Genomic DNA, 23863 nt, shown 5'->3' with positions numbered 1-23863 from the left:
AGTAGCTCTGTAATCCTAGGCAAATCATTTAACCTCTGCCTTTAATCATCTGTTAAATAGGGATAATAATAACACCTACCTCCCAGAGTCATTGTGAGGATAAAATGAAATAACATTTGCAAAGTGCTTTGCAAACTTTAAAATGCTATCAAAATCTTGCTATTAATATCATTGTTATTAGCAACTAATTTATATAGCATGTTAAAGTCTGAAAAGCACTTTTTTATATATGTTATTTCATTTGATAGATTAATTTAAGATCTCCACCTATCCCTAAGTTATTTTATTGTTGTTGTTCAGTCATATCTGACTCTTTTCGACCCTATTTAATGTTTTCTTGGCAAAGATACAGGATCGGTTTGAATGTTTCCTGCTCTAGTTCATTTTACAGATAAGAAACTGAGGCAAACAGGTTTAAATGACTTGCCCAGGGTCTCACAACTAGTGTCTGAGTCTGGATTTGAACTCAAAAAGATGAGTCTTCCTGATTCCGAGCCCAGTGTTCTATTCACTGTATAACTTAGCTACCCCTAAATTTTGTTTGTTTGTTGTTCTTCATTCTTAAAGAGGACCAATAACATCACAAGGATGATGTCTTGACTTGTGCATAAATTCGATTTAAGTGAGGTGGAACTGCACAAAGTTGTAAACCTCACTATCTCCTCCAGAGTTATTAAAATTCAGTGGGAAGATTAAAATCAAGACTGACAATGGCCCAGAATGTGACCTTGGCCTTTCTAAATTAAGGTCTCTCCCAGGCCTCAGTTTGTTTGAGGCAATGCCCATTCAATGTTTAAGGGCTAGGTAAAAATTGAGACAAAAGATGGCTAATTTACCACCACAAATACTAGCATCATGTTATTGATATTTCTGTATGCTACCTTTTTTCCCTTGTGAAGAAATCCTAGAAAATACCCTTTGAGGTCTTTAGACTATGACAGCACAACTCTGCCCAACTTAAATTTGATTCACTTGCAAGTCAAGACATCACCTTCCTGATGCCATTGGTCCTCTTCCAGAACAAGGGACGAACATCAACAAGCAGGCACCTATTTTTGCCTGTTAAAATTCTACAGTCTTTTCAAGGCTCAAATCAGTTGTTATTTCCTCCAAGAAAGCCTTCCCTAATTCCCCCCAACTGTAATTATCTTTCCCTTCCTGAACACTCAATAGTACTTTGAGCACTTGTACATATTGCAATGTGTTGATTTTATGTTTTTCACCATCTTATCTTCCCAACTTTATTATAATTTCAATTATAATTATAATTGAAGGCAGGGGCTTCCTATTTCCAGTGTCAAAAAAAACTGCCCTTCATAAGTATTGGTTGGAATGCTAAATGTCTTCTGGAGAGACAGCTGTGGACCTTGAGAAAAGAGGTGCCCTCAGATTGTAATCCCTTTCAGTAGGACAGAGAATAAGGAACAAGGAGTTAGGTCTCACAGGTGGTGACCTGATTCCTATTCAGGGAGAACACTGGTTGTCAGGGGATTGTGACCTAAGAGGGTCACTTTCTTATTTGGATATTCTGGGGATGAGAATATTTAGTTCTGGAACCATCTGCCTCTGTCCAGTCCCACCCCTTGTCCTGTAGGGTTAAAGTTTACCAATCTTTTGATAAAGAACACTGGCCCCTAGAGAAAGCCTCAAGTGTTGTCTGTTCTCTGCCCATAAGAAATAATAGGTAGGGGGAGGCTACGTGGTGCAGTGAATAGAGCACCGGCGCTGGAGTCAGGAGGACTCCAGTTCAAATCCGGCCTCAGACACTTGACACATTTAGTAGCTGTATGACTTTGGGCAAGTCACTTAACCCCAACTTGCCCTCCAAAAAGGAGAAAAAAAATAATCGGTAGTCTTGCAGATTAGTATATATCTCACAGGTGATAAGGGGTTTGAAGTGATTAGAATTTTGTTTCACTTTTCCTGTCCAGACTCTTCAGTGACTGCTTCCTCCATGTGCTGAGGAATGAGATGGCCAAAGACAAGAAGATTAATTGAATACTGTGGGAAAGTAACACTTGAGAGAGAAAGATAGGGTGGACTCAGCCAAAGGAATGGGGAAATAACCCTAGTTTATGGTTATGGGGTGAGTGGTTTATTTAATTATGGGTGACAGGCGGAAAGTGTTTCTTGCTCCGCACAGCTAGACCCTTCATGCCTCAACCTTCATCTATACAAAGGAGACTAAGAACTAAAGAACGCCTGACTTAATCGAAGTCACTCTCAGGAAACCGATAAGGTTGGGCTCTAAGAACAGAATAAGACAGTCAATGGAAAGACCGCATTGGGATAGTCTCGAAGGCAGATTGAGTTTAAGCTGGCACTTGGAGGATTGGGATCAAGAGGTGGGAAAGAGATGAAGTGACATTTTGTCACCTTTACCTCTGCCCCTTTGACTCCAAATCATCTCTGAGATAACTTGTTCCCAGAAATGGTACCTCATTCATGCTCAGAATGAAGCCATTAGATGAGGAATTTGAGAAAGTGAGCAATTTCTGTGAGGTCACATTCTGGTATTTCAGTTCTGGTCTCCTCTAATTCCAAATTCAGCCCTTCTTCCACTGTTCCACTCTGTCTTTAGTCATCCTCAGGAAGCCTGCCTGGCTTGGATAAATTAAGAGCAAGTTCTAGCAAAGCCCATGGCAAACTCAATTACCTTAAGGTCAATATGGCCTTATCAGCTTGATGTATTATCGTTTAAGTCTTTGTTTTCTATGGTGTCCAACAGATATCAGGGAATCGATTAGAAATGGCATCCGGGGGAGGGTGGAAATGAGAAGGGAAAACTTTTAAGGGAGAAATGATGAACTCTGGGCCTAGCTGGGAATAGGTCTGCCAGGCTGTATACCTCCTGAATCTCAGGCCCCATTCACTTTTCTCTACAGAGCTGGATACCCATTCTGGGCACCATGAAATATTGTTCTTGGGTTACTATATGCTGGCCTTGGCTAGCTCAGTCCTCCTCCTTAAGTTGGGTTCTTAACCAACTTAAAAGATACTCTCATTGATAAAGGCCACCCTCCAATGACTACCAGAGCCAAGGAGCCACTCTTGAGTGGCAATTCAGAAGACACAATGTAATCAGACACCAAGTCCTACAATGTTATCTATAAGGGTTGCATGTACTTTGGCAGACAGGGAGCACCACAAAGCCTACAGATAGGGCAGTCTTTATGGAGCACGAAGTTCTTGTCCTGGGCTTTGAAGGGCAGATGGATTTGGATAGGAAGAGAGGAGGAGGGTGGACCTCACAGATGAGGAAAAACAACACAATTTAAGTAGTCATTGCATGCAAAGTACTATACTAGGTGCAGAAAGCAATACAAAGTTTAGCTAAAACATGGTCTCTGCCATCAGGGAACTAGAGTCTGGTAGGAAGATCTGACACAAAACATGGATGGTTATAGCACACAGGAGGATACAGGGTGTCCCAAAATTCTCATCTTAGAACTGTACTGAGACTTTGGGGACACATAAGTGCATTATAGAGGAGCAAAAGCAAACACTGTGTAAGTTCTAGGGTGGGCTGGGGAAGAAGGTCATTAGGGACTGGGGATATCACATAAGGATTCATGGAGTGGGATGGCATTGCAGCTGGGTGTCAAAAGATGGGTAGGAATTCAGGAAGGATTGGAGTATGGGAAGGATTCTAAGTATATGGAACAAACAGAGGTGGAAAAGTACAATGCATATTCAGTGGCAGAAGATAGTCTAGTTTAGCTCAAGCATTGAGTACAGGGAGAGGAATAAAATAAGTATAAAATAAGACTTGAAAGGTAGGGTGACACCAGATTGTAGAAAACCTTGAATTCTGGGCACAGACTCAGTAGGTAGAATCCAATCACAGAAGATTTTTGCACTAAGGGTAGGTATGAGTAGATTTATGCATAAAGAAAATCAATCTGGCAGGATCCATGAAGGATGGATGGTGGGGGGGTGTTGCAGGGGAGAAGTAGAAAGATCTGATAGGAAAATAGTGCAGTTAGGCCAGGTAGATGGTGAAGAGAACATGACTGCAATGGGAATAGAGAGGAGGGGATGGATGCAAGAGATATTTTGAAAGTAGATTCAACAGGACTTGGTTTTCCCTTTGGAGCAGTGACCTGCCTTTCCCACCAATACCAATACCAAATCCTGACCAACTGCTATCCATAAACCAAGCTAAAGCAGCAAGATGTCCTGGCGCAGAGACAGGGTGGCATGTGTGTGGGGGGAGGGGGCAGGGGGGTGTCAAACTACTCTGTGGCTTTTCTATTTGTATGCCCAGCACTTAGCACAGGGCTTTGCACATGGAAAGAACTTAATAAATTCTTTTTCATCCATTCATTTATTTATAACATAAAGAAGACAGGAAGAACATGGCATTATATATGGCAGACAGTAAAAAGATAAAATCCAGAAAGGCAGAGAGGGGATGTCAAAGACTAGTAAGAAATACGGTGAGAGCTCATTTCTCACCTGGCTATACTACTTTGGGACTTCTCTCACTGACTTTTCTACAGTCTTCCCCCCACCTATCTCTTTAGGTTTCTCCAGAAGATCCTGAGTAGTTTGTGGGAAAAAGCAAAAAAGGAATGGCATTTTCTTTCTCACCTGATCTCCTGAGTGATATTTCTCATAATAATATTAAAGGACAGCCCAATGCAACTGAAAATCAACAAGACCACATCTGAATTTAATATCTTCCCATCTGGATTTAACACATTTCCTCAAAAACTCGCCCCAATGCCTAACTTATCTCTTCCAATTCTGAATCTCAGACTCAGGTCTTAATATTGAAAATAAAAAGAATTACAGATGTAGTAACTAACTCACAGAGCTAATTTAAGATTTAAAAAAACCCAACAAGATAATGATGGTAACATCATAAATTTAAACAGCTATATAATATCAGGAATCATTGTTTTAACATATCACATAACTAGTATCCCATTGAGCTGTGTCTTCATTACCTAGAATATAATAGACTTCTAAGAAAGTTTGTTGAAGTAATATCAGTGAGGTGTGAAGCTTTTGCTTGGCTAGCTCAGTCTCCAGTCAATACAGCTCTTCAACTAATTCCAAAGCAAGCTCAGAACAACAAAGGCATGAACCAGGTAAGTTAACACCTTCTTGGGTGTGAATTCAGAGGCTGGAACCTAGAGGCCCAGGGGGTTATAAAAAGGAATACCAGAGCTTTGGGAGCTCAGATCTGGAGCTATAGCCTCTGAAGGAAACTTCCTAAATCAGAGGGAATAAAGTCCCAGGAACATGGATGTCAATAATATGATTGATAATCTCAGGACAGAACTCACCTGTCCCATTTGCTTGGATTATTTCACCCAACCAGTGACTATTGACTGTGGGCATAACTTTTGCAAAGAGTGTCTCTTCCGGAGCTGGAATGAAGTCCAGGCACCATGGACCTGCCCAGTGTGCAGGAGAACCACTCAGCCCAGAGATTTAGAGACCAGTAAGTGCCTAGAGAGTCTGGTGATCATTACTAAACAGTTCAGACTTCATTTAGTGCAATGCATCAGTTGCCCGACAATCTGTGACCAACACCTAGCACTTCAGAAGCTGTTCTGTGAAGATGACCAGAAGCCACTCTGTGAGTACTGCTTACTCTCTCAAGAACACAAAGCTCACAGTGTGCGTTGCATAGAGGAGTCTGCCGAGAACTGCAAGGTGAAACTCCAGGAGACCCTTAGCAGCTTGCTGAGGAAAGGAAAAGAGGCTCATCTTTTATTGGAGTGGGAGAGAATGAGAGTGGCACAGTTTAAGATGGAAGTACAGGCACTGAAGCGGGTTATCATACCAGAATACATCAAAATGCACCCTTTCTTGACAAAGAAAGATCAAGTGGATCTACAAAAGCTGGATGAGGAAAAAAGAAAGAATATGAAGAAATTAATGAGGACTGAGGCCAGATTTTCCCAATATATTCAAAACCTAAAAAAGACGATTGATGAGCTGAAGAAGAATTTTGAGAAGCCAGTCATGGAGATGCTCCTGGATGCAAGAAGCATATTAGAAAGGAGTGAAGTTCTGTTGCTTCAATGTCTGGAGCCTGCTGCCCTAAATGAGACTAATTGTGGGATGAGGGAAATACTATTGACCTTCCAAAGGAATATTTCTCTGGATCCTGCGACAGCAAATTCCAACCTCATCCTCTCTGGTGATCTGAAAAGTGTGAAACTTGAAAGTGTCCAGGCTGAAACTGCTGCTTTTGTGTTGGGGGCTCAGTGTTTCACCTCAGGGAGCCACTACTGGGAAGTGGAGGTGGGAGGCAAGAGTGAATGGGAAGTGGGGATCTGTAAGGAATCAGTAAGCAAGAAGAGGAAGGTACCTGGTGATGTTTTCTCCCTCATGTGCCTCAAAATGGGAGAGGATTTCAATCTCTGGATCTCCCACACCATGGAAGGCATTCATGCAAGAGTTCCTGTGCACAAGCTAGGCATTTTCCTCCATTATGACTGTGGACATATATCATTTTACAATGTGACAGATAACTCCATTATCTATAGTTTTCCACCTCTTACCTTCCATGGTCCTCTCTGGCCTTTCTTTGCTCCTGGCCTTCCAAATGAAGAGAACAATCCCAATTCTCTTACTATCTGTCCACTGAATACTCATTGCTGATGCCCTTCAGCCTTCTCTAGCATCTGGGGGTCAATACAAATAGAGGGTCCATCATTTTTATAATTACTAAGTGAGAAGCTCAGTGGCGATGAGTGGCAACTCATTGGCAACTCAGTGGCAACATCAGCTGAGAGAAAACAGACTTACAAAACCGAGCTTAAAAAAAAATACAGTAAAGACAATTTCCCTGGTACAAAAGACAATTTTCCTGGTTGGAATTAAAGATGACTATGGCAAGGCCAAAACACAGATATCCCTTTCCTTTCTGAATTGCTCCGTGGACATTTAGCACGTGGAAAGCAATAGCAGCCACAGAATCAAAGTCTCAAAAGCTTTCACCTGATGGTCTGGGCCCCACTCTAGAGAGAATGAGTCAGGGCCTTGACTAGCAATTAATGGTTGCAGTCCCTCCCAGGCCTTGGGTTTAATTGGATATAGACCACTCTGGGAGAACACTTTAGGATCTAGGAGTCAAAAACAAATGCTGGCGTGGCAGAAGTAGCTCATCCAGGAATTTCCTGATCCCAAACAATTGACTCAACTATCTCCCACATTCCTGAAGGAACATGGGGAGATCTAGGAGGCTTAGCTAGAGAAAATTGGCTTCTCAATTTCACCAAGAGGTCCCTTCCCAACAAGGGGACAGGATAAAAGGACAGCATAAGGAAGGAGTGTTCAAACAACAGATCCTCAAGTAGGCAGGGGACTGGGTATGTCTGGAGACATCCCTTAGTTTCCCTTTCCATGCCCCTGACCTGACTGGTCAAGGGGAGGGTCAAATCAATTGGTTAGAACAGAGAATTTAGCCATAATAAACCTTATTTTCAGCCTTGATACTTGCCCAGAGTTCAGCAAGGGAAATGGAGAAGCTGGGAGCACTGCCAAGCCCCAGGCTTCCCCATCATTCAGAGTCTCGGGAAGACTGGAGGACAGGGTACTGGGAGGTGGCTCTACCACTTTTACCTCGGTGACCACCCTTCCTTCAATGTCCCTCCTGGTCAGACTGGCACAGTTCTAGAGGTGTTGGTTCCTGGGGCTCCCTCTGCGGGGGGGGGGGGGGACCTGGGAGGGCACTCCTTGGACCAGTGACCCTCCTTGTGGCATCAAAAGCAGGTTTTCCCTCTGCCCAAGTAACTGAGCTTCCTCCAAGGGGGTCCCCTGGAGGGGCTTTTCCTGGCCATGGCAGCAGCCAAGAATTAAGAATGCTCTCTGTCGCTGGTTTATTCCCTTAGTTCTTTCTCCTCTGCTACAACCAGGTCTCTGTTATTAAAGACTCCAAAGGCTGTCTCCTGTAATTGGGCCTGAGGTGTTTGGGGTCCCAATGCCAATTTCTGCAGTTTCCTCCTAAAATCTGGAGCAGACTGACTAATAAAATACATATTAAGGATTGCTGCCCCTTCTATAGAGTCAGGATCTCAATGTGTATACCTTTTAATAGCTTCTACAAGTCTATCTAGGAAGAGGGTGGGGTTTTCTTGATTTGTCTGAGAAATTTCTCTAACTTTCTGATAATTTACTTGCTTTTGAAATACAGTTATTAGGCCTTCGAACAAGCAAAGTACCATATGGCCTCTCTTTCCTCTGTCCTCCTGGATATGACAATCCTATCCTGGGTTACTAGTGGGAACAGCAGCTGTTCCTAGGGGGTATTTTCTGCGGCCATTGCTAGCCAGACGATCCCCAAATTTTGGAGCTTGTTCCCAGATTCTCCTCTTCTCCTCAGTGGAACAAGTAGAGAAGAAGATATGCAAATCAGCCCAAGAAAGCTCAAATTGCAGGGATAAGTCCGGAAAGCCTTCAGTAAACTTCGTTGGGTTTTTGGAGAATTTACCCAACTTTTCTTTCATTTGATTGAGATCTGAAATGGAGAATGGGACATGCACTCTAGTTGTCCCACCAGATGAGAGCCACTTCCCTTAAGGGAAAAATCCCTGAAGGCAGTGTGGGGACAGGGGCTTGGGAAGGGGGATTGGAAGTCCCACTTCCTGTGAGAGAGTGACTGGGGGTGCTGGCTGAACTGGATCAGACTGTTAAGACTGGGGGATCTGGCTAGTAAGGGGGAAGGTCAGCCAGCATCTGAGGAGGGGAAGGTCTCAGAAGAGGAAATACCTCTATGACTGCCCAGTGGGTAGGGCCTGAGGCCTGAGTGGGTGTTGCTTCAGGGGGAGGGGCCACAGAGGGAGGCACTTCAGCAAGACCAGTGGCTGGGACCTGAACAGGGGTCTCTGAAGGGGGTGGGGCCATGCTGGGAGATGCAGGGTAGGAGATATGGATGGTATAGGAGGCAGGAAATGAAGGGTGTTGGGAGAGAGGAAAAGGGAAGGGGAACCAAGGGGAAAAGGGTTGGGGTGCAGCAGAAGGGGCTGGGGGAGCTGCCTCAGTGAGACCAGTGACTGGGACTTGAGCAGGAGTTCCTGAGGGGGGAGGGGCTGGGGCTGAAGCCATAGGAAAGGGGTCATTTAATTGGTCCTCCTTGCCCCTTTGTGGAGGGGCTCTAGCTTCAAGCATCTCACAGTCTTTCCTGAGAACCTTGTTCTGAAGCTACACATGTCTTCTCCATATTAGAATATAAGTACTTCATCATCATTTAGCATTTTTCAATAACTCAAATATAATTATATTTCTAGGTTTGTCTTGACTTCTGTCTTTCCATTGCAAAATTTAAACTCGGTCTTTTTATTAGGAATGCATGAGAGTCCTCTATTTGATTAAAGTTCCATTTCTCCTCTAGAATTATACTCAGTTTTGCAGGATAGGTTATTCTTGATTGTAAGCCTCTAACATTTGCCTTTGAGAATATTGTATTCCATGATTCTCTCTCCTTTATAGCAATTTCAACATAGTATTGTGAGATCCTGACAGTGATTCCTTATTACTTGAAGTCTTTCTCACTGGTTGCTTATAATATTTTTTCTTTTTCTGGAAAACTTTGGAATTTGGCATGATTTTCCTGGATACTTTGGTTTGGTATGTCTTTCAGGAAGAGATTAGTAGAATCTTTCTATTCTTACATTGCACTCTCATTATGATAGATCTGGGAAAAGTTTTTTTTTTTTAATGATTTCTTGAAATATGATATTCACATTTTTTAATGGGTCATGGTTTTCAGGGACTCTGGCAATTTAAAAATGAACTCTCCTCTGCCTATTCTCCAAATTAGTTTTTTTAAAATAATAAGTACATTATACTTCTATCATTTCAATCTTTTGATTTTGTTTTAACATTTCTTGCTGTCTCATGGAGTAACTGAGATGATTATCCATTTGATTTTGCAAGGAGTCGATTACTGGGGTAAGGTTTTTCACATTAGGTTCTAAGTTATTCATTCTACATCCAATTTTTACTCCAGAGTTCTTATTTCAATTCTAATTTCATTTTTAAAATACCTTATTTTATTTCTTTCCGTCATTCTTTTTTTTTCCTTTCTGTCATTCTTATAGGCCTTGTGGCTGAGCCATTTCCCCCCACCTCTGGTTCTCCTTGTTCTCATGGCATTCCTCTGGGATTGTCTCATGGGCTTCTCTTAATTTATTATATTTCTTCATTGTGATTAGTGACTTTTCCCCCTGTTTCTTCATTTTTCCTGGCACAGATCTTTTTTCAGTTTCTTCAGGTTTCAGGTCCATTTACCAGAACTTGAATTCTTTTCTGTTGTGAACTCTCTCCCAAACCTACAATGGATTCTGGTCGCGTGTGTTTGTTTGTATTCCTGTTCTTTATCTTTAATTGTCCTTTTGTAAAAGCTAACTGATGCTAATTGGTTATATGTCAGTGAAGATAGATATAGATATATCTTACTATGTTAAGTGATAAGTGCTATGAATACAAATACGAGGAAAAAACATTCTTTGCTCTCAAAAAGTTTATATTCTAATTGGAAGAAGACAACACATAAAAGAGAATTGAAAAGAGAAGGAACTGGGGTGGTGCTAGTCCTTGGCACCTAGCCCTAGGGGATCACACCAGAATGAGGACTTGAGCTGTTTGTTAAGAGATAGTCCAAACCCTTAGAATCCTAAGGGGGAAGTGTAGCCTACCTTGCTCTGGAAAATCAGTGCTAGAGTACTCCATACATTAGTAAGCAATTTAATTGGTTAAGCCAAAATGGGCAGTAGCTACAAAACTCTAGAACCTTAGAGATCATGGGATCATAAATATAAAGCTAGAAGGGGATATTAAAGGTCATCTAATCAATAGGCATTTACTAAGTACCTACTATGCCCCAGGAAACTAAGGCAGAAAAGAGTAGTTAATCTAAGGTTAAATTGGCAATTAAGTGGCAGAGATGGGACTGGAAGCCAGGTCCAGCCTCTGCAATTATACAGAGTCCCCAGGTTGCTAACGAAGGACAAAGCACCTAGAAAAAGTCAAAATTCCTTAGCCAATCAGAAGTGAGATCAGGCTTATGAGTGACCAATTTATTTCCAGCCTGTGAGTAAGAAAGGGAAATTCATCCTTGAAACACACACACACACACACACACACACACACACACACACACGCCTGTATAGATCTCAAATGTATTCATTATTTTTTTTATTGGTTTTTCTGTGACAGTCCTATGTACTTGGGTACTATGGTTAATTCAAAGAAGAATAAGACCCAGTTTTCAAAAAACTTCCCTCTAGGAAAGAGTTATGGAATCTTAGTTTGGGAAGTAAGAAAAAATTATTATTTTCTTGTTATATTAAAAACTAATTTTATATATGGGATCTGAAGATCTTTTCTTTTTCTTTTTTTTACTTATTTCCCCTCATTCAAAACCCAGCCTCTCACATTTCTGACCTTGCCCAAAAAATTCATCATACACAGATCATTTTAACTAGGTGGAATTCTTACCCTACCATTGTTCATTGTTCATTGACCCAGCAGAGAATAGGCCTTTTTGTATAGATTGCCAGAGGTGAGTAGTCTGGTTTGAGATGAGTCTCTTTGTCCAAGAGTGACATGATCAGAATCATGTCCTCTAGTACTGTATTGAATAAGCCCACCTCTCATTATAATATTCATTCTGTCATTAATTGTTAACCAATCAGAGTTAATTTCTACTCATCAGGGAAAACCCTTTTTCCAAAGACATTTAACCAGTTGATGGTCCCCAAGATTTGTCTTTGGTTTCTGAGAAAACCACTGACCTCAATTTATGGATTATTTGCTAGCCATAATTAATAAATTGACTAGTAACTACCAGAAACTATGTTTCAGACTTTTCATTTATCTCAGAAGTGACTTTTCTTTCATTTTAGAAGGGACATCATCTAGATAAAGACCCTAGTGACAAATGGTCACTCAGTCTCTTTTGGAATTCCTTAGAATCCATGACCTCACAAGCTTTAATGATTATTAATTCTTTTTTATGCAAAGTCAAAATCTGCCTATCTGTAAAGTCTACCTATACATTAGTCTTACTTCTTCCCCACAGAGTCATGAATAATAAAGTCTAATTATTCTTTCCCATGACAAGACTAATACTAGCTAGTATACAGCACTTTAAAGTTTGCAAATATTATTTCATTTAATCCTCACAACAACCAAGGAGATAGGTGTTAGTATTATCCCCATTTTACAGATGAAAAAACTGAGGCTGCAAGAAGTTAAGTGATGTTTACCCAGATTGTAAATGTATAAAGGATTTGGATTTAGGTCTTCCTAACTCCAGGATAGATGATAAGACTCTATGCATTGTTCCACCTACCTGTCTAAGACCTCAGCTCTGCCCTCATAAAGGTGAGAATTCAATTGACTGGCTATATAAGGTGAGGGAGAGAAAAAAATCAAAGAAAACATAGTTTTGAGCATGGGTGACAGAAACAGGGAAGTTAGGGGGAAGAAGTGCACATTTCTCAGGAAAGATAAATCATTAGGTAAACACTGAATTTAAAATGTTCACAGGACTTCCAGATGGAATTATTACTCTACGAATAGGTTCCCAACTGGATGATACCATCCCCTGTAGGGAGCTGTAATGATGGGAGGGGGGGCGGGAAGAAGGAAGGGCAGTAGCTACTAGCTTCAGGTGCAATTGGGGTGCAATATTGAATAAAAATAAGGAGGCAGTGGAAGCATAAGGAAAGAAGAAAAGAGAATTTTGAAAAACCATTCAAACATGTTTCATCTGTTGTGTAACAAAGTTAAAGTCAAAGTGATTACATTATTTTCCAAATAAACACAAAAAATGCAAGTTATAACACATCAGTGGTTGAGTCTATGGACAGGTCTTAATAAGCAAGTGCTGGCAGGTGAGCAGTTAGTGTATTATCAGGAAGTCCGGCATACATCGGCAGAAATATGTGCATGTAATAACTTGTTTACAATATAATACTATACAGTTACATGATACAATATTATAACATCAAAATTTCAATGCAGGAAAAAACCCACAGATTTACAAAAAATTATTAAATTTAAGATGTGTCATTTTTTTAAAAAATATTTTACATTTTTTGAAATGATACAAATTTAAAAAAAAGTTAAAGTGTTAAAGAAAATATATTTCCAGGAAGGCATTGAGTAATTTTTATTTTTAAAGAAGCGGTAGGCCAAATAACTTTGGGAACCTCTATTCTCAAGCAATGATCTCCAAACTTGTTTTATCCCCCATTACAATCAGTTAAAAAAAAATTGTGAGTATATATACTCATAATATCTGTCTATTTACTTATATATTATATACATGTAATACTATACTAACAGAGTACATTATAAAACATGCCAAAATTTAAAAAGAATTAGATAAAATTGAAATAATATTTTAGAGTCAATAGGGAACCACACTGAAGTCAGATAAGTACTTTAGGAAAATCATTTGGCAACTTTGTGGAGGAAAAGGGAGATGTCTGAGGCAGGGAGGCCCAGGAGGAAGCTATCGCAATAGTCCAGGTAAGACATGAGGAACGACTGAATAAAACTGATGGCTGCGTAACGAGAGAAAGAGATGCTTTTGAAAGATGCAGAGGTAGAAAGAACTACATTTGGCAACTGAATGGATATGAGGGGTGAAAGAGAATGATTAATTGGAAGACACTTGGTTTGTGAATCTGGGCGGTGCCCTCCACAGTACTAGGGAAGTCAGGAAGAGAAGTAGCAGTTGAAGGAAAGATAATGAAAGAGATCTTCCATGTGGATCACAACCCTTCCATGTCCATTCATCCAGTACAACCTACTTTATCTTGCCCAAAAACTAAAAGGGGAGGTGTGGCTTCTCTTACTGTCCACTGCCACATGGTACAGAGCACGGATTCTGAAGGTTGCTTGCAGCAGCAATGAGATGGTTTGGAAGGAAAGAAATGGGGCCCCAAAAGGTGATGAATTTTGTCTTGCTGCATCTGCCTTGTCTACCTGAGTCATGGTAAAGCTATACTCATCCTGAAGTGGCCAAATTCCAAGAGCAGATATGAAGCCAAATGTGGGAAGGGCAGAGCATGAGAGTTTTAAACAATAGTAGGAGAAGGAGTTACAGGTGGTGGTGTAGTAGTGTTAGAGACTAATCCATGATTGATTGGGGGTGGTGTGGGGTGTGGAAAAAGAATGTGACTGATCTTTCTTTCTGCTCTTCAACTAGTTGGTCACAAACCCCTTGATGTCATACCAAACCTTCCTGAGAGCATTCACCAGCCTACTTTTCTAAAGCACAGGAGAAAAGTCAGGACTGCAGATAAAGACAGAGTTTGCCTTGACTGAGTATCAAGATGCTAGGGAAAGGTAGGTTTGGGAGGAGAAGGGATTGAAGATTGGGGGTCTTTTTCTGTATAGGGGAAACCTGAACATTTTTATAATAATAGAGAAGTAACAAGTGGAGAGGAAAACTTTGAAAATGGACAATTGATGGAACAATTGCTAGCTAGACCAAGTTGGAAGGACTGAAATGGAAAATAAAACTAGGAGTTAAATTTGGAAAGCAGAAGGATGCTTCTTCTACTGTTTTAGGAAAGAAGGGGGAAGAAAATGGAACAGTTGAAAGAGTGTCAGACTTGGAATCAGAGGACCTAGTTTCAAATCCTAGCCCTGTCATTAACTCTGACCTTGGTGATTAATAGCCTATCTGGGCCTCTGTATACTCATCTGTAAAATGAAGAAGTTAAGTTAAATAACCTCCAAGTTTTCTTCCACCCCTAATTCTATAATCCTTAGACAGAGGAATTTTGAAATGGAGAGAAAATCGAGAAACTTACTTCTTGTTCCCACAGTCTTCTCCATAACATGAGATGAGATCAATGCTGAAAGAAAAAGTAGAAAAGGTTTGGAAATGTCGTTGTAGAGAATTTGAAAGGAACTTGACCAAAGAATAAGAAAAAGGATTGAGAAGTAGGTTTTAGGACCTATATGAAGTTAAATTATTTAGATCAGGCAAATTTATTCCCATTATCCAGTCTCATTTTCCTTCTGAATAAAATGAGAGGACTGAACCACATCCATGTCACACTAGTCACAGCTCTCCCCAAAGTTTCAAAGATACCCACTGTTGGTTTCTGACTCTGCCCCTACCTTGGTATGCTGGGGGGTAGGGAGGGAAGGGCCATTGAACTTCTTTTTTTAAATGCACAGATGAGAAAAAAAAGACTAGTATGGCAGTTTTGAAAGTTACATGTGGAATTCATTTTATAATTTTTAATGAAGCAAGCTCTATGAAATTTAGATTAATAGTTATATGTATAATTCTCTTTTTGTGATCTGTTGTGTATATGGAAATGTTCTTTCCTTTTGGTATTTAAGTTCGGAATAAAAAATGATTTGCTTGTTTTGGTAGCCTTCAAGGACATTGGAACAAATTGTTCTCATCTGCCCATTCCGCTAGAAGGAAGTCTTTACATATGTGGGGTAAACACCCCCCTAACTCAAGAAAGGGTTTGAGTCCCTTCCATACCCCTCAACCTAGTTTAGCTTGTCTGCCCAGACTGTTTTACTGGGGAGAGGACAAAAAGCATGCTACAGCTTTTTGGAGCCACAGGTGAGAGTTGAGTGCCAGGTAGACATCAAAGGTGGATGAGCTAGCCCTGAAAAGGACTTGGCAAACTCTCACACCAAAGGTGCCCGTCCTTTCTGAACACCCCATATACCACTTCAGATATAGCAACAAAGTTTTTAATATAGGAAAATTAAGTGAAAAGTGGTGCTAGTAACAGGTATAATGAAACTACTTCATAGTGTTTCATTCTCTTTAAAATCAAGAAATCCATCCTAACACCAAACTTCAACATGTCTTGCTGCTTTTTCCTCAATAAACAAAGTTTCTGGCATAAGTGAAGAGCAGATTTCTGTGCTAAATGTTTGTCACCTGAAATAAAGTAATATAAGAGTTAGAACTGACATATAACTAGGGCTGTTTAGCCTGGAAAACAGAGCACAAAAAGAATGATAGCTGTCTTTGCGCTTTTGAAGTACTGTCACGTGGAAAAGGAAGGAAGAAAACAAGCATTTATTAAGCCCCTGCTATATGCCAGGCACTTCACAAATTTTATCTCATTTGAGATAAAACACAACAACCCTGGGAAAGTATTATTATTCCCATATGTGATTTGCCCAGGATCACACTGCTAGTAAGTGTTTGAGGTCAGATTTAAAGGCTGGTCTTTCAGATGCCAATGCAGCTGCTTGGATCAGACCTCTTCTGCTTGATCCCTGAAGGAAGGTATAGGAACATAGGAGTGTAAGTCACAGGGAGACAACTTTTTCCCCATGTGAGGAGAAACTTAAAACCATTCAAAAGTAGAAAAGACTGTCTCCAAAGAGTTTCCCCTTTTTCATAAGCTGTATGAGCACTTGGCTAAGCTGGAAAGAGGATTTTCCTTCAGGTCTTCTTGGACTAGATGGCCCCTGAGGTCCCTTCCTGATTCTAAGTGTAACATCATGAGTCTGTGATCCTGTCCCCTTCTTTCTCCCTCTTCCCCTCCTCTCACCCCCACCCCAAACCAAGCACAGAAGTAAGAGGTTCAGGTAATAAGGACTAAGGATTCTGGTGTTGGGGAAGTACAGATAGTTACAAGGACAACCCTAAGAGCTACTGAATCCTTTCTTTTTTCCTTTCCCTTCTTCCACTCCTCTCCATTATCTTCCATCACCCTTTGCTTCTTTCTCCTTCCCTCTTTTCCTTTTCTCTACTCTTACCTCCTCTCCTGACTTCCTTTCACTTCCCTTCTCTCCTTTTCTTGCCCTATTCTGTCTTTTCTTCCCTTCCTCCCCTGCTTTCCTTTAATCTTTCCTTTCTCCTCCCCTTTGCTCTTCCCCCCACCCCACCCCTTCTCCCCTTCTTTCCTCTTATTATTTCTTCCCATCTCTCCGGGTCTTGTCCTATCCTGCCCCGCCCCGCCCCGCGGCGCATTGTGGGATCGGGCCTGAGAGGTTTGGGGAGAGTGCTCCGCACTTGACCATGGGGATCCAGCCGGTGAGAACCCCTCCTCCTCCTCACTCCTGCCCCCACCCCGCTTTGCCCCCGCAGACTTCCCCTCATCGGGACTCCGAGGCCCCTGCGCCACCACCTGGGGCTAGAACCCCTTCTTTCTGCATTCCGCAGCCCTGCTCTTCATCCCACCTGCACCCAAGCCCGGGCCCTGGATCCCTTCCCTGGAGCAAGGTCCCCTGCCCGGTACAATGCCCGTTCTTGGAGACAGCCTTGTCCCTTGTCTCCGACCCGCAGGACACGCCTCATCCTAGACCCTCGGATCTTCCCCGGCCCTGCAGCAGCTCCTCTCTTCACTGAGTGAGGCACCAGCCCAGCGCTGTGGGACCTAGAGGCTCAGCTCCCGAACTGACCCACTCAGTTCCTCACTCAGACTTCTCTCCCCGACAGAGCACTGCCCTGCTGGCCTCCCTGGGAGTGGGACTCCTGACCCTGCTGGGAGTGGCGGTGGGCTCCTACCTGGTTCGTAGGTCTCGAAGGCCGCCTGTCACTCTTCTGGACCCCAAGGAGAAGTTCTTGCTGAGGCTGCTGGATAAGACGGCAAGTCCCATGTGGGGGTGTGGGCGTTGGGGGCGGGAGGTTCGAGAGAAGGCTGGAAAAGGGAACAAGGGGTGGCCAGGCAGTGAGACGCTCTATCAACTCTTTTTAGGTTGTCAGTCACAACACCAAGAAGTTTCGTTTTGCCCTGCCTTCAGCCCATCACATCCTGGGGCTACCTGTAGGTAAGGAGAGTTTACGCGGGGCGCTGCTGCTTGATCACTGCATACACACAACAGGAGCCCTCTCTCCCTCCTCCCTTCCAAACTCCTACCACTCCATTTCTTCCTCTTTTCCCTTCATGACTTGATTTCCAGTCTGACAGAGGCTATATAATGTTCTATCACTAGGGTGTGGTCTCCACTTTTTCCCTACCTTTTCCAGTCACAATCCCCTCCTGTGCCCCAGGATGTGATATCATTACTGCTGACTCTTGCCAGGGTCAGAGGACATTAATCTGGACCATCTCTCTTCCAATTTTATCTGCTGGAATTTGGGGATTATGGGGATCTGCCTAGGAGCAAGCAGGGTTCTCCTCTCTTCATAGGTACCCCAGTGTAAAACTTTGCTATATCCAAAATGAATGCTTTTAGCACATTCTTCTTTTGCTCCATGATTCATTCTGACCTGGAACAGAGAATTGGTGGGCTCAGATTTAAAACCTACTTTAAAACTCTTTGGACCAGAAAGCAGGAAGGGCTGGGGGACCTTCCTGGCTCACCTTCACACCCTACTTCCTACATGGTCACCAGGAAAGCATGTCTACCTCTCTGCCCGCATTGATGGCAACTTGGTGGTCCGGCCCTACACACCCGTCACCAGTGATGAGAACAGGGGCTACGTGGATCTTGTCATCAAGGTATGATATAGGGCTCCAAGTATTCTTCCTTTCCTTCCCCCTCCAACATTTTCCTGGGCTTTCTGGGAATTCGCTGGGTCTGTAAGGACAGCAGGCCTTTGAGGTTTGGTGAAAAGAAGTATGTACAATCCTTACCCTAGACTCAAGCTCAGTCAAGTAGCTGACTCAGCCACCAGTAACATCTGGAGTTTCTGAAGCTTGGGTTTAATCTGTGAGGAAAAGACCAGAAGTGGCATTGGGAGAGGTGGGGTTTTACAACTGGTGAAATTGGTTAGATGCTATTCTCTCCCTTCTTCAGGTCTACCTGAAAGGTGTACATCCCAAATTCCCTGAGGGAGGGAAGATGTCTCAGTACCTAGACAGCCTAAAGATTGGAGATGTGGTGGAGTTTCGGGGGCCAAGTGGAATGCTCACTTATAATGGGAAAGGTATCAGCCCTACTGCTTTCTAATCCAACTTCTAGTTTTTTTAAGTCCTGAGGCCTTCCAGCCATTATCTGCATTATGAATGTGTCTGCATTATGCATACCTTTTTTTTATGATCTTTATTCTTTGTATATATCTAAAGCTAGGGCTCCTTTTCCACCTAAGCATAGCTCTGATAACACAAGACATATTATCCTGTCTCATCTGCCATAGCAAACAACCATTGTCCTGAATCCATCAGCTGTAACAGACATAGATATGACCAGGGAAAACATTTGGCTTCCTTCTCTGCTCCCCCAAAGAGCTTTTTCAGCTTCAGTTTCATAGTGAGCTGGAGATAGATTTAATTGCAATTCCTCCTATTCTTCCCCCACTGGAACAGCTGGGCCCATTAGCTTAGCCTCCTGAGCCCCACTGGTGTCACTAGGGAATGTTGAGTCACACCTGGCCCCATGCCTGTCTGTCTCACCAGGGAGGCATCTCGCTGCCTAAGATTGCTCATGACTCATAGCGTAGCCCTAGAACAACAACTCTCTTCCCTGAGAATACTGGGATCTGGTGCTGATAGACAGGTGGCTCAACCCTACTCATATTCCCAGGATATATTACCATCAATAGCCAGGTCAGCTTGAATCCTACAACCAGTCTGTGAATAAATTTGCCACTGCATTGAGGTCCAGAATTAAGGTTCATAAACACTTGATAAAGGGCCTCTGGGGTTTCTGCTACTCTTTCATTTTCAGTTCCTTACAATGACTTTCCATTTGTCCTCTCTGCCCTTGACTTCTCTCAGGAAAATTTGACATTCACTACAGCAAGAAATCACCAGCAGAACCCCGAGTGGCGAAGAAGTTGGGAATGATTGCCGGAGGGACGGGTGTGTGTCACCCTTGTGTCTGCCCCCAATGCTGCTGGCCGTTGGCATGGAGCTGGTAGCAAGTGACACTTGGAAGGGTTAGATGCTCATAGCTGGACTGGTAATGATGGGTTGCTGGAGTTCCTGGATCTGTGAAAAATAAAAAAGAGGAATTAAAATCAGGGGGTGTTTTAAACAATCTCAAATCCAGACCTTTTGGTATTGGAATGGAAAGAAGCAAATCAGAATGGTTGTACAGGGAGATGGATCTGCAGCTTTTCACTGAATCATTAGATATTTGCTGACAGCTGCTCCTTTCAACACTAGTCCTAGACTGTGAATTTTTTTTTCAGGAAGTCTTAGATTGTTTCCTTAAATGAATTTTGCCATCTGAATTTCTATGAATCTGTGTGATGTCACAAGATGTATCCAAACCACGCACTAAATTCAGACTTCAGATTTTCTGGGGGTGAATTGTAATTCCTGTCTGGAAATAGAAGAGTTCTAGAAAACCAGGAAAGAGAAAGAATCAGGAAACTAGGGGATGGGAAATGGAGTAAATATATGGAATGGGTAATAGGTAGGATTGAGAAGAAAAAGGGCTAACCAGGCTTTTGGCAGGAGGAGCTGTTCCTGATACAAAACAACAAGGGGGGTCTTTATTCAGGGATCACCCCAATGCTGCAGCTTATCCGGGCCATCCTAAAGGACCCTGAAGATCCAACCCAGTGCTTTCTGCTGTTTGCCAACCAGGTTGGTTAGATTTGCTATGTACCAGGACTGCAAAATGGCTGATGACTATGGGGCATGATGTGCAGCGTGCCAGAGGCTAGGCCTGGGGATTGTTTCAAAAGCCATCCCAGCAACAGGCTGAGATTTGGACTATTGGAGAGAAGAGCATAAACTGGTTTCTAGAAAGTGGGGAGGATGGAGGACCAGGTTCAGATCCCAAATCTGATGCTTTTTAATGTGACCCTGGGCAAATATCACCTCTGGGTTTCAGTTTCCTCAGCTCAAAAACGAGGGCATTGGACTAGAGGGTCCCTTCCAGCTACGATCCAAGGATCTTCCCATTTACCTTCTGTTCAATTCTATGAAATTCCTATTTCCTGGAATTTGAAGCTAAAATTTAATAATGTCTTTCCCCACTTATTAAGGGAGCATTATGAAGGCTGGAGATTGAGGTGTTGCTTTAGAGATGAGGCTTTTGCTTGGGTTCTCTTTGGGGGCAAGGGGTGTTGGGTGGTTTTAGAGGGGTTTATTTCCTTTTTCCCTGACATTTTAGACTGAAAAGGACATAATCCTACGAGAAGATCTGGAGGAATTGCAGGCCCGATATCCTGAACGATTTAAACTCTGGTTTACCTTGGATCAGCCTCCTGCAGGTAACTCAACTTCCCTATTCTTTGCCATACCTAGACATTTTCCTCCTCCCTCCCTCCTCCATTTTCCCCTCCCCTGGCATGTAGGTCCTGGCTTTCTCCATCCTGGTTTCTGGTTCAAATGGAAAAAGTCTTTAGTGGAGTACCCATCTCCCATGTCTGAACGGGTTGAGACCACCCCAAAGACCCACTGAATTTCCATTCATCTTCCTTGAGTCCTTGACAGGGGTGGTACTTATAGTATGGCACCATCTACCACCCCCCCAGACACACCTTGGGTCAGAGTAGGAGTCTCAGCTTGGTTTCTCCTCTTCCCACTCCCTGCAGACTGGGCCTATAGCAGGGGCTTTGTGACAGCTGACATGATCCGGGAGCATCTGCCTGCCCCAGGGGAAGATGTGTTGCTGCTGCTGTGTGGGCCACCTCCTATGATTCAGCTGGCCTGCCATCCCAACTTGGATAAGCTGGGGTATCCACAGAAGATGCGTTTTACCTACTGAGGCCCTTAGCTTCCTCTAGCTTTGCTCAGCCTAACAACCCCCATCCATCTCCCTATCAGGTGCTCACACTGTGAGCCCCCTGCTACTGATCTAATATCACTGCCCAATCTTGTTCAACCTCTGCCAAACCCTAGATCTGGGTGTTTTCTCTAGAATCAGCTTCCCTTTAGCTCTGGGAGAAGGCGCTCAGCCTGGTCTGGGTAGACTTAGACACTGCCTCTCTTCCAATTCCTGGGCTGGAAGCCTTAGTCTATAAGGTCAGAAGGGTAGTGCCTCAGAATCTGACTTTGGGAGAGAGGGTTCAAGGATTTACACCTTCACCTTCACTGTCCAGGAATGAAAAGAACAGCTTGGGGGGCCCAATTTGACAACTGAAGACACTTAGTTGTTGCTTCTGAAAGAGGGGGTAGATTTTTTTCTTTTTTTCTCTTTTTTTTTTGCCTTTTTGGAGGGGGGAAGGCAGGGCAATTGGGGTTAAATGACTTGCCCAAAGTCACATAGCTAGTAAGTGTTAAGTGGCTGAGGCTGAATTTGAACTCAGGTCCTCCTGACTCCACAGCCAGTCAGTGCTGTACTCATTTCACCACCTAGCATTAAAATAAAGAAGGCAGTACTGCTGGTGAGATTATGGGGCCTGGTGAAGGGTACTCTCTCTCCAGACTCCCAGCCCTTACAGTAAGGAGTCTGAGATACATGTGCCTATCTTCGATGCCAGGATTCCTATTTCCCTCCCCGTATGTCTGCTGGAAGATATTACCTGCCTCTGGTCTTCTTAGACATTGTCTTTGTGTCAGGAGCCTCTGGCTGTGAAAATAAAGGGGGGGCCAAGGCCCTCGTGTGGCTTCCATGGGGCTGGTGTGTCTGTATCTGGGGTGACTTTCAAGAGCTTCAGCTTGCAGAGGGCAGCCAGCACAGCATAGTAGCCTTCCCCAACGTTCCATGTGAGGGCTGTTGGCACAGCTCTGGTTATGTGTTGAAACGTGCAGTGCCACATACATGATCCACTGTGGAATAATTTGAGCAGCTGCCTCAAGGAAGGGAGAGGAGAGGGTTCCTGGGGGGAAGGGGAGGCAGGAGATGGAGAGGAGTAGCTGGAGGAGTTGTAAGGCAGTTGGAGTGAAGGGACCCTTTCTGAGGCCTGAGGACAAGGATATATATATCATTAGATGCTATCTATCTGTCTGGAGACATTATTGACATTCTACCTCCTCCTCAGGAAGGAAAGGGTTTCTCCTCCCTGGAGTTCTTAAAGCAAAGGCTGGTGAGGTATGGTGAGGTTTTTGTTCAGGTACAGGTTGAACTAGATCACAGATACTTAAGTTGGGGTTTGTGAGGAAAGAGGAGGGAAAGAGATGGGGAGATAGAAATAGGAGGGGGGAAAGGAGAAGAGAACAGAAAGAGAAAGGAAAAGAAGAGGAGGAGGAAAGAGGAATTGAAAAGGGGAGAAGGAGGCAGTCTTTCCTCTGAAGAGGAGAGAAGGAAAGGTGAAGAGGAGAGTGGAAGAGGAGGGGAGAAGGAGAAAAGAAGGAAGGGGGAAGAGGAAAGAAGAGAAGGGAGGTAAAGAGGGGTAGGGAAGAGGACAGGGGAGGGGAAGAAAGGGAGGAGAAAAAGGAGAAGGAAGGAGGAGGAAGAGGAAAGAGTAAAGGAGAGGGAGGAAGAGGGAAAGAGAAAAAAGGAGAGGAAGAAAGGGGAGGGAAAGAGGGAATGAAGATGGAGGGAAAAGGGAGGAGGGAAAGAAAAAGGGGAGAAAGGAAGGAAAGGGAAGAGAAAGAGGGGGAGGACAGGGGAAAAGAGGAAGAAAAGAGGGAGGAGGGGAGAGGTGAAGGGAAAGAGGAGGAGGAAAGTGGAGGCAGAGGGGAAGGAGAAGGAAAGGAGAGAAAGAACAGGGGAAGAGAAAGAGGAGGAAGGAAGAAAGGGGGAGACTAGAGAGGAGGAGGGGAGGAAGAAAGAATGGAGGGGAGAATGAAAGAGGACAGAGGAGGAAGAAAGAGGACAGGGGAGGAGGAGGAGGAAAGGGGAGGAGGGGAAAGAAGGAAAAGGGAAGGTGAGGAGGAGGAAGAAGGGAGGGGGGAGAAGACAAGAGGAGGAAAGAGGGTAAAGGAAAGGAGGAAGAAAGGGGAGGGGAAGGGAAGGGAGAGAAGGGGGAAAGCTCGAGGGGAGGGAAAGGAACAGAGGAAGGAGAGGGAAGGAGCAGGAGAGAGGAATGGGCGGGGGGGAGGAGAGGAGGAGGAGAAAGGGGCGGGGACAGGGGAGGGGGCGGAGGGAGGAGGAGGGGAAAGGACGGAGG

The 23863-nt window shown here is 43.4% G+C and overlaps 1 protein-coding gene, 1 long non-coding RNA gene and 1 pseudogene across 3 annotated transcripts in view; 2 read left to right on the top strand and 1 right to left on the bottom strand.

Moving 5' to 3' along the window:
- The window catches only part of LOC138151108 (uncharacterized), an 82859-nt gene extending 65243 nt beyond the window's left edge, over positions 1-17616 (bottom strand). The window contains exons 1-2 of the long non-coding RNA XR_011165741.1: positions 17477-17616; positions 14793-14837 (exon numbers count right to left, since the gene is read on the bottom strand). This is a non-coding gene — a long non-coding RNA (uncharacterized lncRNA). The remainder of the gene's footprint in view (positions 1-14792; positions 14838-17476) is intronic.
- Positions 1867-6644, top strand: LOC138151105 (probable E3 ubiquitin-protein ligase TRIML1 pseudogene; annotated as a pseudogene).
- On the top strand, positions 16848-22423 carry CYB5R1 (cytochrome b5 reductase 1). Of its 2 annotated transcripts, none has more exons than XM_069074593.1 (9): positions 16848-17002; positions 17408-17557; positions 17667-17739; positions 18307-18413; positions 18712-18841; positions 19632-19715; positions 20362-20447; positions 20980-21079; positions 21404-22423. In XM_069074593.1, exons 1-9 carry the CDS (start codon positions 16988-16990, stop codon positions 21574-21576), a joined length of 918 nt encoding a protein of 305 aa, XP_068930694.1. In that variant the 5' UTR covers positions 16848-16987; the 3' UTR covers positions 21577-22423. The 2 variants fall into 2 exon arrangements, with proteins under 2 accessions (XP_068930694.1, XP_068930693.1); XM_069074592.1 differs by having other exon boundaries at positions 18241-18413.
- Positions 22424-23863: the final 1440 nt, after the last annotated feature.

The sequence above is a fragment of the Petaurus breviceps genome, unplaced genomic scaffold (genome assembly GCF_028583685.1).
Source record: "Petaurus breviceps papuanus isolate PSGF00001 unplaced genomic scaffold, PetGlider_PUasm1.0 90895, whole genome shotgun sequence".
Classification (NCBI taxonomy): domain Eukaryota; kingdom Metazoa; phylum Chordata; class Mammalia; order Diprotodontia; family Petauridae; genus Petaurus; species Petaurus breviceps.
The sequence above is the reverse complement of the archived record's forward strand: the minus strand, read 5'-3'. Positions and strand labels throughout refer to the sequence as shown.